The 15852-nt window shown below is 45.3% G+C and overlaps 1 protein-coding gene across 2 annotated transcripts in view; it reads left to right on the plus strand.

Annotated features, from left to right (window-relative positions):
• Window positions 1-15852, plus strand: part of SIDT1 (SID1 transmembrane family member 1) — a 315540-nt gene that overhangs the window by 205658 nt on the left and 94030 nt on the right. The window contains exons 19-20 of one of the 2 annotated variants that reach the window (XM_084835331.1): window positions 9704-9812; window positions 10359-11574. In XM_084835331.1, the coding sequence (XP_084691457.1) occupies window positions 9704-9812; window positions 10359-10393 (144 nt within the window). In that variant the 3' untranslated portion in view covers window positions 10394-11574. Of the gene's footprint in view, window positions 1-9703; window positions 9813-10358; window positions 11575-15852 lie in introns of those variants that run through there. The other variant, XM_084835330.1, reaches the window with a different exon arrangement.

Consider the following 15852-nt stretch of genomic DNA (forward strand, 5'->3'; position numbering starts at 1 on the left):
GAAGACATATCTAGGACATTGACCAGGAGTCACAAGTGTATTTCGCCAGTTACCCCTTCGAGGGACCCAAGTTTACTAGATTGGGGAGTGTCTCCTTGATGAACATTTGGAAGCAGACCACTTTGAACCTGTGGATGCAGGAGGCCATCTCCAGGGGTTACACTCTAGAGTTTGCAGTCAGACCCAGGGAGAAATTTGTTGCCTCCCCATGATCAAAGAACTCATAGAAACATCAGAAATTCCTGGAAGCAATAGAACATCTCATAGCGATCAAAGCCATAGAACCAGTCCCCTTGTTGGACCTCTACTCCGGTGTCTATTCAGGACTTCCAGGTGACACTGTTTTGCCTTCAGGAGCATGGATTCACAACTGTGAAAAGAGTGCCCTTGTTCCCACACAATGATCTGGGGGTTGTTCTGGACACTGTGGAATTCAAAATGTCACTCACAGAGTAAAGGTATTGCAAGGTTCAATATCCGACCTCAGTGGTACTTTTGCCTCGACAGGTTGACCTCATGCAACTAAGCCAGCTTGCAGGGCTGATGGTTTCTTTCCTGACCTGGTTCCTTGGGCTCAATTCCACACCAGGACTCTCCAACACCTTCTGCTTTCCTTCCAGTATCTTGATAGTCAAGGAGATGAAGCTGAAAGTGAACATCCCTCCCAAGCTCAGGAACAAGCCGAGATGATTGCTGGAACCAGTGGGACTGCTACAGGGAATCTCCCTAAAGGAACCCTCCAGGCTTGTCATCGTAAGCCTCTTTTGTTGGGGGCACACTTGGAGGGTGCTATATAGCTCAAGGTACTTGGTCAGTGTCAGATAAGACCGGGAGCACAACCTGGTTGGAGCTGAGGGCAATCCAGCTGGCCCTCCTCACATTCAGCTCCCAAGTCCAGGGAGCAAATGTGCTGATTTGAATAGACAATGTGCCTTTGAAGGTGTACCTGAATCGCCAAGGGGACATGAGATCTGTCTCCCTCCACAGCTTGACCACGAAACTCTTGATGTGGTCAGAGTCTCACCTCCAGTCGCTCAAGGTGGAGCATCTGTTGAAGGGGTCCAATGTTACCGCAGATTGTCTGGGAGCCTGAGGGGGCACGCAATCTTCGAGTATTCTCGGACATTGCAGCAAAGTTCAGGTGTCCAGTACTGGACACCACAAGAGAAAACATGCATGTCGAAAAGTGCATGTCCAGATTCCTGAGTCTGTCAGCAGTGGGGACTAATGCTGTGGTGGAGCACTGGCTCATAGGGACCCTCTATGCATTTCCACCCATTCCTCTGCTCTCAAACATGATTTGGAGAATCAGGAAAATGCAGGGAGAAGTAATCCTCATTGCTCTTTATTGGCCCCACTGGCCATGGTTTCCAGAGCTTCTCAATCTGTCAGTATAGGGACTCTAGAGACGGCCCAACAGACCAGAACTGTTGTTTCAAGGGCCTGTTCTATGTCCCAGGCCAGGTCTCTTCCAGCTGACTGCCTGGAAGCTGAAAGGGGGTGGTTAACACAGATGGGGTACACCCTGGAGGTGTTAGAAACACTCCTGGCTTCTGGGGTACATCTAAACCCTAGCGAGGTCGAGAGATTCTGAGTTTCCTACAAGGTGGGTTGGATAAGGGGTCGAACACTAGCACTATTAAACACCAAGCAGCAACTCCTAGCAGCACCCTTGGCTGTGAAGGGAAGAAGCCTCTTTCAGCTCATACACACTTAAAGTGCTTTCTCCAGGGGATGTTTCTCCTCATCACTCCCTCCCCCAGTGATCCATCATTTTCCAACATAGAATCTCAACTGGGTTTTCATGCCACTGATGTGGGCCGCCTTTGAGCCCATAGCCATGCTTCTGACTCTCAAGACGCTGTTCCTGGGCGGCAGTGACATCTGTACGCAGGGCTTCAGGACTTGGGGCTCTGTCTGCAGATCCCCAACTGTGTATTTTCTACAGTGATAAGGTGGTGCTCAGACTGGATCCTTCCTTGGAGCCCCAAAATAAACTCACTTTTTCATAGGTCTTAAGAAATTCCTTTGCCTTCTTTCTGCGCCAGACCTGTCCATGCAAAGGAATAGAGTTGGCATAGCTTGGACATTCATAGGGCACTTCACTTTTATTTGGATTGGACTGCTGAGCATAGGACTTCACAGTGACTTTTTGTTTCTTTTCAGCCCAAGAAGTTTCAGGGGAGAGTTTCCACCATTTCTATGTGGCTCAAGGAGTGCATCTCTGTGGTGTATGAGGCCTTGGGGATGCAACCCCCTGGGGAGATTATGGGTCATTCTTTCAGAGGAACAGACACTTCTGGGGCCTTCAAGGGGGATTTTCCCATCTTGGAGATTTGTAAGGCTGCTACTTGGGTGTCACTTCACACCATTACCAAGCATTATAAAATAGATTCGGTGGTGGACACTGCCTTTACTCACAAGGTGCTTCAGAAAGTGGTGGGTCCATAATGCACTGGTTCTCCTACTGCCCCACCCTATTGTTACTGCTTTGCTCTGTGAGAGCCTCTGGAGAAAATGGAAATTTGCTTACTGTGAATTTCTGTTCTCAAGAGACTCCTGGAGGGCATTATACCTGTTCTCACTGGGACCAATGGCTTGGATGGGGGATAGTTCACTTATGGCTTCTGCCTGCACCATACATATGGAGAAGCAGTTAGGGGTTCCTGGGTTCAGTTCCTCCCTGTCCCTCCTGTAAACTCTTTTGGTGCCCTAGCTACATATTTTGTGTAGTGATTTTGGTCAGTGTTGAAGTCCACACTAGGTGTGAGTTTACCTCTAGGTATGAGGAAAGATGAAAAGAACTGGGTATGTTTAGCCTTGAGAAGAGAAGATGGAGGGGTGGGGAATGAGAGCACTTTTCAAGTACCTAAAGGGTTGTCCCACAGAAGAAGGCTGCAACCTCTTCACTATCATCTAAGAGTAGGGGCTTTTCTACAGTCAGGGCCAGAAATATTGGAACAAGGATAACTGTTTTGGCAGTTGGCCTCTGTACACCACCACAATGAAGTTGAAAGGAAACACACCCAGATGGGAGCGAAGTCAGGACTTTCAGCTGTAATTCAAGGGGTGTGACAAAAGTGAGGCGCTTACCATTCAGGAAGTACAGCCAGTGGCATACACACACACCCATTGTTGGTGGCTCAGAAGTAATGGAACAAACCAACATCATTTCAAACGTAAGGATCGCCTTTAATACCTGGATGAAAATCCTTTGCAGTCAATGACTGCCTGAAGTCTGGAACCCATGGACATGACCAAATGCTGAGTTTCCTCCCTCGAGATGCTTTGCCAGGGCTTTACTGTAGCTGCCTTCAGCTGCTGCTTGTTTGTGGGTCTTTCTGCCTTCAGTCTTGTCTTCAATAAGGGAAAAGCATGCTCTGTTGGGTTGAGATCAGGTGGCTGACTTGGCCATTGAAGAACATCCCACATCTTTGCCTTGAGAAACTTTTGGGTAGCTTTTGCTGTATGTTTTGGGTCATTATCCATCTGCAATATGAAGCGGCGTCCTATCAGTTTGGCAGCATTCAGCTGAATCTGATCAGAAAGTATAGCCCTATACACTTCAGAATTCATGCCACTGCTTTTTTTCAGCAGTCAGGTCGTCAATAAACACCGGTGACCCGGTTCCATTGGCAGCCGTACATGCCCATGCCATAACACCGCCTCCACCATGTTTGACAGATGGTGTGGTATGCTTTGGATCATGAGCTGTTCCTTTCCTTCTCCATACTTTTCTCTTCCCATCATTCTGGTACAGGTTAATCTTGGTTTCATCAGTCCAAAGAATCATATTCCAGAACTGGGCAGGTTATTTTTAGGTGTTTGCTGGCAAAGGCTAATCTGGCCTTTCGGTTCTTGAGCGTTACCAGTGGTTTGCACCTTGTTGTGAAGCCTCTGTATTTACATTCATAAAGCTGTCTCTTGACTCTAGATATTGACAATGACATGCGTACCTCCGCAAGAGTGTTCTTGACCTGGCTAGATGTTGTGAAAGGGTTCCTCTTCACCATGAGCAGAATTCTGCGGTCATCCACTTTAGTTGTCTTCCGTGGTCTTCCAAGCCTTTTGCTGTTGCTGAGCTTGCCAGTTAATTCCTTCTTTTTCAGGATGTTCCAAACTGTTGTATTGGCCACTCCCACTGTTTTTGCTATCTCTCTGATGGGTTTATTTTAGGGATGTCAGAGAATTCCTCCACGGATCTCGGGGAGGCCGAATGCCAGCGCATTCGGCCCCCCGAAATCAGTGGCGGAACGGTCTGCCCCCCCGGGACTTAACCTTGGGTGGATCTTCCTGGCGGCGGCGGCTCCGGCAGCGGTTCGGCGGCGGTTCGGCTTCAGCGGCGGCAGCGGCCAGTCTTCCGACCGGCTGCCGCCACCGCCATTTCCAGTTAAAAAAAGAAACAAACGTGATAGGCTACGTAAAGATTTACGTAGCCTATCACGGCTAGATTTTTAAAAAACACCGTGATAGGCTACGTAAATGTTTATGTAGCCTATCACGGCTTATTTATAGAATCATAGAATAGTAGGGTTGGAAGGGGCCTACAAGGCCATCGAGTCCAACCCCCTGCTCAATGCAGGAATCCAAGTCAGAGCATCCCTGACAAATGGCTGTCCAGCCTTGTCTTGAAGGCCTCCAGTGTGGGAGAGCCCACCACCTCCCCAGGTAATTGGTTCCATTGTCATATTGCTGTTACAGTCAGGAATTTTTTCCTGATGTTCAGCTGGATTCTGGCTTCCTGTAACTTGAGCCCATTATTCCGTGTCCTGCACTCTGGGATGATCAAGAAGAGATCCTGGCCTTCTTCTCTGTGACAACATTTCAAGTACTTGAAGAGTGCTATCATATCTCCCGTTTTTTAAAAAAACTGATTTAACCTCAGATTTAAACCTCAGATTAAAAAAAAACAACCACGCATACGCAAATGGCGGCCAGGAATTCTATATGCCAGGAAGTGATGGGGCCAGATGCCATGATCTTAGTTTTTTTAATGTTGAGTTTCAAACCAGCTTTTGCACTCTCCACTTTCACCCTCAACAAGAGGCTCTTTAGATCCTCTTCGCTTTCTGCCATTAGGGTGGTATCGTCTGCGTATCTGAGGTTGTTGATAATTCTCCCAGCAGTCTTAATTCCGACCTGTGATTCATCCAACCCAGCGTTTCTTATGATGTACTCTGCATATAAATTAAATAAGCAGGGTGACAATATGCAGCCTTGTCGTACTCCTTTCCCAATTTTGAACCACTCGGTTGTTCCATGTCTGGTTCTTGCTGTTGCTTCTTGACCCTCGTACAGGTTTCTTAGGAGACAGGTAAGGTGATCTGGTACTCCCATCTCTTTAAGAATTTGCCAGGGTTTGTTGTGATCCACACAATCAAAGGCTTTAGCGTAGTCAATGAAGCAGAAATAGACGTTTTTCTGGAATTCTCTTCCTTTCTCCATGATCCAGCGAATGTTGGCGATTTGATCTCTAGTTCCTCTGCCTCTTCGAAACCCCGCTTGTACTTCCGGTAGTTCTCGGTTCACATACTGCTGAAGCCTAGCTTGTAGGATTTTGAGCATCACCTTGCTGGCATGTGAAATGAGTGCAATTGTACGGTAGTTTGAACACTCTTTGGCATTGCCCTTCTTTGGAATTGGAATGTAAACTGACCTTTTCCAGTCTTGTGGCCACTGTTGAGTGTTCCAAATTTGTTGGCATATTGAGTGCAGCACTTTAACAGCATCATCTTTTAGGATTTTAAATAGCTCAGCTGGAATACTGTCATCTCCGCTAGCTTTGTTGTTAGTAATGCTTCCTAAGGCCCACTTGACTTCACTGTCTAGGATGTCGGGCTCAAGTTCAGTGACCGCACTATCATGGTTATCAGGGACATTCAGATCTTTCCTGTATAGTTCTTCTGTGTATTCTTTCCACCTCTTCTTAATCTCATCTGCTTCTGTTAGGTCCCTGCCTTCTTTGTCCTTGATCATGCCCGTCTTTGCACAAAACGTTCCCTTGAGATCTCCGATTTTCTTGAAGAGATCTCTAGTCTTTCCCATTTTGTTGTTTTCCTCGATTTCTTTGCATTGTTCATTTAAGAAGGCCTTCTTGTCTCTCCTTGCTATTCTCTGGAAATCTGCATTCAGTTGGGTATATCTTCCCCTTTCTCCCTTGCTTTTCGCTTCCCTTCTTTCGTCAGCTACTTGTAAAGCCTCCTCAGACAGCCACTTGGCTTTCTTGCATGTCTTTTTCTTTGGGATGGATTGAGTTGCTGCCTCCTGAACAATGTTACGGACCTCCGTCCATAGTTCCTCAGGCACTCTATCAGGTCTAATCCCTTAAATCTATTCCTCACCTCCACTGAATATTCATAAGGGATATGATTTAGGTCATACCTGAATGGTTTAGTGGTTTTCCCTACGTTCTTCAATTTAAGCTGAAATTTTGCAATAAGAAGCTCATGATCTGAGCCACAGTCAGCTCCAGGTCTTGTTTTTACTGACTGTATAGAGCTTCTCCATCTTTGGCTGCAAAGGACATAATCAGTCTGATTTCGATATTGACCATCTGGTGATGTCCATGTGTAGAGTCGCCTCTTGTGTTGTTGGAAAAGAGTGTTTGCTATGATCAGCGTGTTCGCTTGGCGAAACTCTATTAGCCTTTGTCCATGCTTCATATCCGGGTTATTTCTTGACTTCCTCCTTTAGCATTCCATTCCCCTCTGACAAAAAGGGCATCTTTTTTTGGTGTTAGTTCTAGAAGGTGTTGTAGGTCTTCATAGAACCGATCAACCTCAGCTTCTTCGGCATCAGTGGTTGGGGCATAGACTTGAATTACTGTGATGTTGAATGGTTTGCCTTGGATTCATACTGAGATCATTCTATCGTTTTTGAGATTGTACCCCAGTACTGCTTTTCCCACCCTTTTATTGACTATGAGTGCTACTCCATTTCTTCTAAGGGATTCTTGCCCACAGTAGTAGATATAATGGTCACCTGAATTAAATTCGCCCATGCTTGTCCGTTTTAGTTCGCTGATCCCAAGATGTCGATGTTCAGTCTTGCCGTCTCATGTTTGACCACCTCCAGCTTACCTTGATTCATTGATCTGACATTCCAGGTTCCTAAACAATATTGTTCTTCACAGCATCGGATTTTCTTTTCACCACCAGACACATCCACAGCTGAGTGTCCTTTCGGCTTTGGCCCAGCCGCTTCACTCTTTCTGGCATGACTTGGAAATTCCCTCTGCTCTTCCCCAGTAGTATATTGGACACCTTCCGACCTGAGGGACTCATCTTCCGGCGTCATCTCTTTTAGCCTTGTGATACGTTCCATGGGGTTTTCTTGGCAGGAATACTGGAGTGGGTTGCCATTTCCTTCTCCAGTGGACCACATTTTGTCAGAACTCTCCACCATGACCTGTCCGTCTTGGGTGGCCCTGCACGGCATTATGGCTTCACTGAGTTACGCAAGCCCCTTCGCCACAACAAGGCAGTGATCCATGAAGGGGATTGCATTTATATCCTACCTTTTTTCCTCCTGCAAGGCACCCAGGCAGCTTACATTATCCCCCTCCTCTCCTTTTTATCTTCAACAACAACCTGTGAGGTAGGTTGGGCTGAGAATCTGTGACTGGCCCAGTGTGCTTCCATGGCCGAGAAGGTACTAAACCCGGATCTCCCAGCTCCCAGTTCAACACTCTCACCACTACAGAACACTGACAGAAAACCCCCTGTTGAAATGTTTCCAAAGAACAGGAGAGGCCCTGGAAGATGACAACATCACCTAAAGCACCCACAAACTACCTTGAGTGAAGAATCACAAGCGCACATTCAGTTCCTTATGTAGAAAGTCTGTAGGGCATGAAATGATGGGCTTAAGTTACAGGAAGGCAGATTTTGGATGAGCATCAGAAAAAACTTCCCGCATGTCAGGGTAGTCAGATAATGGAACCAACTGCCCAGGGAGTTGGTGGGCTTTCTGTCACTGGGGGTATTCAAGCAGACAGCCATCTGTCAGGGATGCTTTACATTGGATTCTTGCACCTTGCAGGGAGTTGGACTCAATGGCTTGAATGGCACTTTCCAACTCTATAATTCTATGTAAATGGGTACCATAACATTTAAAACAGGCATCTCAGAAAGTATCAGGAATTCAAGCATTCAAGGCACACACAGGCTCTTCGGGGGCCTCTGGCAGTTGATGGAGTTCTCAAGGTAGGCTTAAAGCCCAATACCTTTGTTTAACTGGTTTGTGAATTGGGCTACCCTTGGTCATCTCCACAGTGTTGTTGTCATAACCTTGCAAATTACACAGACCTTGAAGATTTAGGGCTAAACTAGATCCTACGTTAAATCCATGGCATCTAGGTGATCCTAACCTTTTTTTGACTGTAGTGTAAACATCCTGGGGCCTGATATGGATTAGGATCACCATGCGCAAGTGTGGAGGGGTATACCTACTCACACAGCCACTCCACCCTCCTGGCACAGGGGCTAAAGAAAGGGGGGAACTCCATTGGCCCCAATGGAGATTTTTTTCCTTTAGCCCCTGTACCTGATGTGGGGGGTGAATTTGGGGGGGTGGGGGAGTGGCTGAGTGGGAAGATATAACCCCCCTTACTTGTTCATAGTGGTTGCAATCTGAATTGGGGACTCACATGCTTACACTAAGTAGAAAAATTTTAGGATCACTTAGATGCAACACATTTAATGTAGCATCTAGTTTAGCCCTTAGACTGATCACCTTTGGAATTTCTCCTTTGAAAAGTTTCAGGCTAAAGAAAATGATACTGCGTTAGCTCAGCATGAAGACCCACGTCAATTATATAATGAGCTGGAGAAGTCGACTAGTTCGCATGTTTAAGATGCATGAAATTAATATAATGTATATATAATTTTCCCTGATATGGCAGATTAAGAACTATAATTTATTAACATGCTGCCTTTATGTTCTTCCAACCTATTGGTTTATTTAAAATGGTATTTATTGCTGCAGTAGTACTAAAACAAAACTTTAACTTTGTTTTCTGGAGATAATACTTGTAATTTCTGCAGGGAACTGATCAAAGTGCCATAGCTCTGTGTGAGTGCATATGTTGCAGGTTCAAAACCTAACATCTCCAATTAAAAGGGCCTCTGGTAACAGGATTGGGAAAGAGTCTCTGTGTGAGACCCTGAAGAGCAGTTGCAAATCAGAGTAGATATTACTGGGATAAATGGAGTGGTGGCTTGACTCAGTATAAAGCAGTTTCATATGTTAATCCCGAAAGCTGAACGAGCAGAAGGCCAAAGTAGTGTGCCTCTGTTTCTCCCAGAGAGTGAGGGAAGGTGATGCTGTTTATTGCAAGAACACGTTAGTGGGTTTTAGGTGTGTTTTTTGGCTCATTCTGCTAGAAAAAGAGCTCCATGGACTTCAGAAAGATGTGTTCTCTTTCACCAACCATTTATTAAATAAAAGACATCACTTTAATGATTTTGTTGCTGTCAAAAGGGAAGACAGCTGTTGGATACTTGCAGCATGTCACAGTCAGCTGAAAAAGGCATGAGATCTTCTTTTCTATGGTATGGGACAACTGTTTCTGTACTCTGGGTTATTACAGTACATAGGTATACATAGGTATGGAAAATGTTAATGCTAGGACATCATTGAGGAGAAGGAGACAGTGGCTAGTGCTGGACAGAATTCACAATATATATATTTTGCTTGCTCACAGGTTTTTGGAAAAAATGCCGTGTGGTTTTGGGTCCTCTTTTCAGTCATCCATGTTGTGGCCTCACTTGGTCTCAGCACCCAGATCTACTACATGGGCCGTTTCAAGATAGGTGAGTGATGATAGTAAGTAGGCATTTCAGTAGTCCTTATCACATTTACCTGGAGGTAATTCTAATGGCCATCAGTGGAACCTAAGTCCGTGACCTTAGGATTTTGGCCTCAGACATGTGGAAGTGGTGTACGTTCTGTTTCTGGTATTTGATATTGACATTCAAAGCCCTAAAAAACATGGTACCAGGATACCTAGCTGACCACCTTCCCCTATGTACATCAAATCGACCCCTCACTTCTTCTGAGGAAGCCCTATTGGTCATCCCATGATCAACAGTGTGTCAGCAGGTAACAGCACATAAGCGGCCTTCTCGATAGTAGCATGCACCCTCTGGAACGCTCTCCCATGTGAGGTTTGAGAGGCGGAAGCCGTGGTGAGCTTCAAAACCTCTTGAAAACGCATTTGTTCATTCAGGCTTTCCCTGACTTGTAATTGATCATGACACTGCTCTGTTTTATTGATTTTTTGTAATGTTTTAAAGGTATTTATTGTTTTATAATGTTTTATATTGTTTTATGTGTGTCTTTATGTAAACCACTTGTAGATCCTGGGATGTCAAGCAGTACAGAAGCAGTTTAAATAAATAAATAAATAAGAAGACCTGATGCTGACATTTCTGTTTATTGCCTGACCCTGAACTTCGTACTAGCGAGTTGCACCTTGGCTACACATAGAAGTTGGTACAGACTTTGGCTCTGCCTAAGGTACTTACCTGCATAGCAGTGCTGAGATATGTGTCCAAGGCAGGTAGCACTTTGCTCAAGAAGGCAGGGCTGGCTGATGTGTGCGTGTGCACACATGCACATGTACTCCAGGTTGGTGTGAGGAAGGCATCCCACAATGGGTTAGCTCCCCCTATTGCCCAGGAAAAGCAGGGACCCATGTGACTGAATTTTAAACACTCTCTCGGTCCAAAGCTCCTCCTAGCCAGTTCGTCCCTGCTTTTTGCCCAGGACAAAGCTAATTCTCATCTCCTCCTATCTCAAGGCTATACTTATCTCTATTTTAAAAATTTCTTTAACTCCTTACCTCTTTGACTTTTTTTTTTCTCAAAACCAGCTATTATTTCCCCCCCCCTCCCTGCCAGAAATGGATCATCCTTCCGCTTCACGATCAACACCACAAGGAGACGAAGCTTCAGGCTAATAAGACTTTATTTTGCCCAAGACTAGCCTTTCTACACATGCAGATTCAAGGAAGCTCTCAGACTGCCTCAGGCTCTAAACAATCTGCAATCTCTAATCAGAGGAGACTAACCAGAGGGTAGTGAAGTTGCTGACAGTTTGGGCATGAACCTCATGGCCAAACTTGCGTCACAGTGATGCCCCTTCCTTAGGGTGGCTCCCTCCTACATTGGCTTCCAAGAATGGCTATCCTGGCGGAGCATCTGAGCCCTATCCCTAACTTTTCCCACTTTGCTTTGAGACGCACCCTAGCATCTCTCAATCATGCCCCTCCTCCTCTTTGGAAACTTGAGTTCCTACAATGGAGGGAGGGGGCAGGGACTCAGCCTGGGCCATCTGCTTATCAAGTCCTTCAGAGGAATCTGTCCCAGCATCTTGGCTCTTTAGGGAAGGTCCCTCCCCCAGGCTCTGATATAGCTGTTCCAACTCTGATTCAGAATCTGCACTGTCAGACATCTCAAGGAGCTTTGACTCATTCCTGACACTCCCTTAAAAAAAAGAGAGAGAGTTTCTCTTCCCCTTCTTTCTCTCTGCCAATTGTCTATTGCTCTCCATAGCCCCTCAGGCAAAGAGAACCATTCCAAATCCTGAAAAGAAAAAGAAAACAATTATTCATGTGAGAGTCATTAAGAAGCCATTGGCAGACAAAAGAATGGATCGGCCAGGAAGATCACCCGCTTGCCAGCTTCCTAATGAGTCTTCCAGCAGAGGAGGATCAAATAAGAGATCACCAGCCCAGAGGCTACAGCCCCGCGCTGAGTCTTTTAGATGCCAGATAGGGCCTGATCTTGGCCTCAAAAGAAGTGGCCAAGTGGCCCAAATAGGCCACCCTCTCCACTCAGAACAGGAGGAAGAAGTAATGCATCTAGTTCTAGAGGCATCTAGAACAAAGGCTAGGTGCTCCAACAACATCAAGGGTGAGACAGAATCCATTTTTTCTCTCCCACATGGAGGATTCCCGCCACCAAACAAAGCAGGTGGCCATTTTAAGTTGCAGTTTTGATTCCAACTTGCAAAGGGAAGCCCCTCCTTCCTTCACCTCCTCCATTGCTCAGATGGGGAACAATAAGAGACCACCACCACTACCTATCATAAGCATGGCTCAATTAGATAAATCAGTCTTATCCCAGATCACTGTGGCAGTTCTGGGCAATCTGACTGACCATTTATTAAATAAACCTTGAGATCAAGCCGTTCTGCAAAACACAGAAGCTTGCACACTTCAGAGTCTTCTTCCTCTCCTCATCTGCATTTAGAAAACAAAATAAAAATAAGACTTCAAAATCAAAATAGCCTATCTCTACCCATAATCTGCACTCACCAGCTGGCTCTGGGGATGACTCTCCAGGCCCATCCTCCACAGCCACAGGTCGCACTATCAGACCCAAGACCACCTTGGCTGAGTCCCAACCTGACAGTGATTCCTCCATAATTTTGCTTCAGGAGTCCATTTCAGAAGGGGATGAGGGTGAATGGTCAGACATAGAGGTTACAGAGCATTCCTCATCTGATGGATTCTTCAACAAAGAGGAGTTTTTACCCTTATTGTCTAAAGTAATTGCCTCCATAGCTAGCGACCCAGCACCATCTGAGAAACAGCAATCATTATCTAGAGGGGCAGCAATGTTTCCAGAACCCAAGCCAACCTCCAGAGAGGTACTTTTTCCTAATTCCTTTAATAAACTAGTGAAAGAGGAGTGGAAACCTCCCCTACAGGGAAAAAAGGGATCAGTACAGCACAGAGATTTTACACTCTTCCTCATGATATGATGGAAGAACTAAAAGTCCCCGTAGTAGATGCCCCTGTGGCAGCCTTGCTCTTAGGTGCCGTAATACCAAAAGATGGTGACATTCCCCTAAAAGATCATGGGGAAAGGAGGTCTAATACAGGTTTTTAAAAGGCACATGAAGCTTCAGCATTCACCTTAAATCTTTTGCCTTCCTGGCTGATGCTGCACAAGATGTGCGCCAGATGCCAGACAAGTTGCGCTTTCAGCCCACTCCATAGCAGCTACTAATGTAGCCAAATGTTTCATTTGATTCAAGCACTGGAACACTGATCTTCCCTCAAGGGGAGATCTTGCCACCATACCCTTCACAGGGGCACACTTTTTTGGTGAAAAGACCTTAAAAGATGTGCTCATAGAAACTACAGTTAAGAAAAAAGTTAACCTTCTCCTTCTCTCAGGAGAAGATAAAAAACCTTTTGCCCGGTCTTATGCGTCCTTTTGCCCATTCCAGAGCACTAACCAGAATTCCTTTCGATCCAAAAGCGACAGGTTCCCGAAACCAGCATGGTCCAGATCCCGCTTCCAGCCAAGAAGCGCCAACTCCTCTAACTCTTCTGCCAAACCCTCTTCTACTTTCCAGACCTTGAAGTCTGGGACAACAACAGTTCTGATGCCAGAGAGCCCATCATAGGAGGGAGACTCCAGCATTTCCTCCCAGCAGGGGAACAATCCAGAGAGGATCACTGGGTCCTGGACACCATCTCCTGCTGTTATCTAATAGAGTTTTGGAAACAACCCCCTCTTTGGGTCCCAACATCCCAATCCACTTGCCAAGAATCTCATATCTACCACAATACAGCATCTACTTCAAATAGGAGCAATAGAACAAGTACCATCTCATGTAAAATATTAAGGTATTTATCCCATCTTCTTTCTGGTTCCCCAAAAAAGCAAAGGCTGAAGACCTAGGCTGGACCTCAAATTCATGAACAAGTTTGTCAGATACCAACAATTCTGTATGGAGATACTCCAAACCATCAAGGAAACCCTTCACAAAACTGAATGTTTTGTTGCAGAACCCAGAGTCAGAGAGACCACGGAGTGAAGGAAAAAGAGATTCTTTATTTAACACGCGGGCTTAAGGCTGGAATCATTTCCAAAGAGCCAGAAGCCCCGATTTACATTAGCACATTGTTTTTATAGACATTGTGACACATATGAAACGGCTCCTCCTCCCCCTCCCGTGTGGGGTTGCAGTCCTCAACATTTCTTTTCCCAGCACCATTGTTTATAATACAAGAACAGGGTTATAAGGTAGCCATGATAAGGAGGGAACAGAAGAGAACAGCAGAGAACAAGATATACAATTGTATGACCTTTGACAAGATAAGGAATTCCTGTGTCTCCTCAGCTTACAACAATATATTCAAGGGAGAAAGAGCTCAGCAAGAACATGAAGCATGAGACTGCATGAGGCTACTTAGTCTGATCCCCGATATGGCTGCTACATTCCCCCCTTAAATGCATAATTTCATTACAATTATAGCATTTCTGATAACTATACAAAGCTTTTTGTGACATACATATTATTTAGCCTCTTGTTGGGCTAGTAGAGCGTAGAGGGCAGCAGTTTTACTAGCTGAGACATAAACCAGATTGGTTAAACAGCGCATAAGACAAGGAACGCAGAGACATAACAGAACTTTTATGAACAACACTGGTAGAATTAGGATGAACAATGCTTTCAAGCCAGCTAAGATTTGGAAGCCAAGGGGTTAACTAATTGAGCTAATTGTTTTGTCTTATTGTTTTGTTAGCTACTATATTGTGCAGCTTGTTGATCTGTTTATCTACAGCATTGCCATTATCAGTTAAGTTAAAACAACAGAGCTTTTGGTGTGTCTTACAACTTAAATTATGAAGAAGGAAGAGGTAATCTATACCAGCTCTGTTTTCTAGAACCGCACCTCTTAGATCACGCAACTTTTTATTTAACAATGACAATGCTCGTGATGTGGCATTTATGCTTTTGGCTAAGCTGCAAGCTAACCGGTTGATCTTTAGACCATTAGCCAAGACTAAACTTGGAACCCCAACCAGTGACATTGCTAAGGCCAATTTTTCTGAGTCAGAATATAACTGTACATGACTATTACAATTTTTAGTTAGTTGGAATGCTCGAGGCTTCCGTCAACGGATTTTCTCAGGCCACAGGGGAAGAATTGGCACCAGTTCAATTGGCGGCTGAGGCAACATGGGTGGTTATTAGACAAGTTGGCAGGAATGAATGACCAAGTGCGGGAACTATATGTCTAAAACCATCTATGAGGCAAAAATATGTGGGCATCATTAAAAGATATGTTTTGAATTTTATTACAGTGGAAGGGGGCCAGGGATAGCTTTGTATTTTCTGGAAAATTTTTGACAATTAAGCATTCGTGCACACGTAGCAACGATGGGGGTGCGTAGAGTGAACTCTGTAGGGGGTAGGATCTTTGCAACTACGCCCCAATTAGCATTTTGGGAATAAGTTTCCCAGGATGTCTACAGACAGGTATTAGGCAAGAGCTAATAAGCCTGTTTGCAGGTATACCTCTTGGCAAACAAAAATGTTTTACTCTCGTGATGTTAGCCAGGTGAAGCCAGTAATTATCAGCAAATCACTGGGACAAACTTCTCCTTCCAGGCGCAGACCCCCCTTTTTGCACCTTATTAAGGAAACACAATGCAACACTACTAACACTACAACACGCATGTTTGATCTTCTTTGGGATCTGACCGTACGCTGGGCAGCTATTCACCTGGCAAGCTGCAGTAGGGTCTAGTCCCCTTCTTCAGTTCTCCAGTTGCAGGTCTGACCGTACGCAGGGGGACAGTCTCCCGGTGTGTCCACAGTAAGGTCTAGCCTGAGTCTTCTTACTGCTTTTTTAGAATGATTTTTAAAGGATTTTTAGGATTTCTGTTTACAGTCTACTCTCCCCCTCTCGCTCTCTTGACTCGTGTCCAATGTATCCAGGGTTTAACTCCAGCTGCTTTCATAGCTGCGGGGGTGGAAAGTATGACAGTTTTCAGTCCTCTCCATCTGGGAGTCAAAGGGTTATTTTTCCCTCTTTAACTCATACTT

Source organism: Heloderma suspectum, chromosome 2, assembly GCF_057233095.1.
Source record: "Heloderma suspectum isolate Gila_16-S chromosome 2, 16-S_ref, whole genome shotgun sequence".
Classification (NCBI taxonomy): Eukaryota; Metazoa; Chordata; class Lepidosauria; order Squamata; family Helodermatidae; genus Heloderma; species Heloderma suspectum.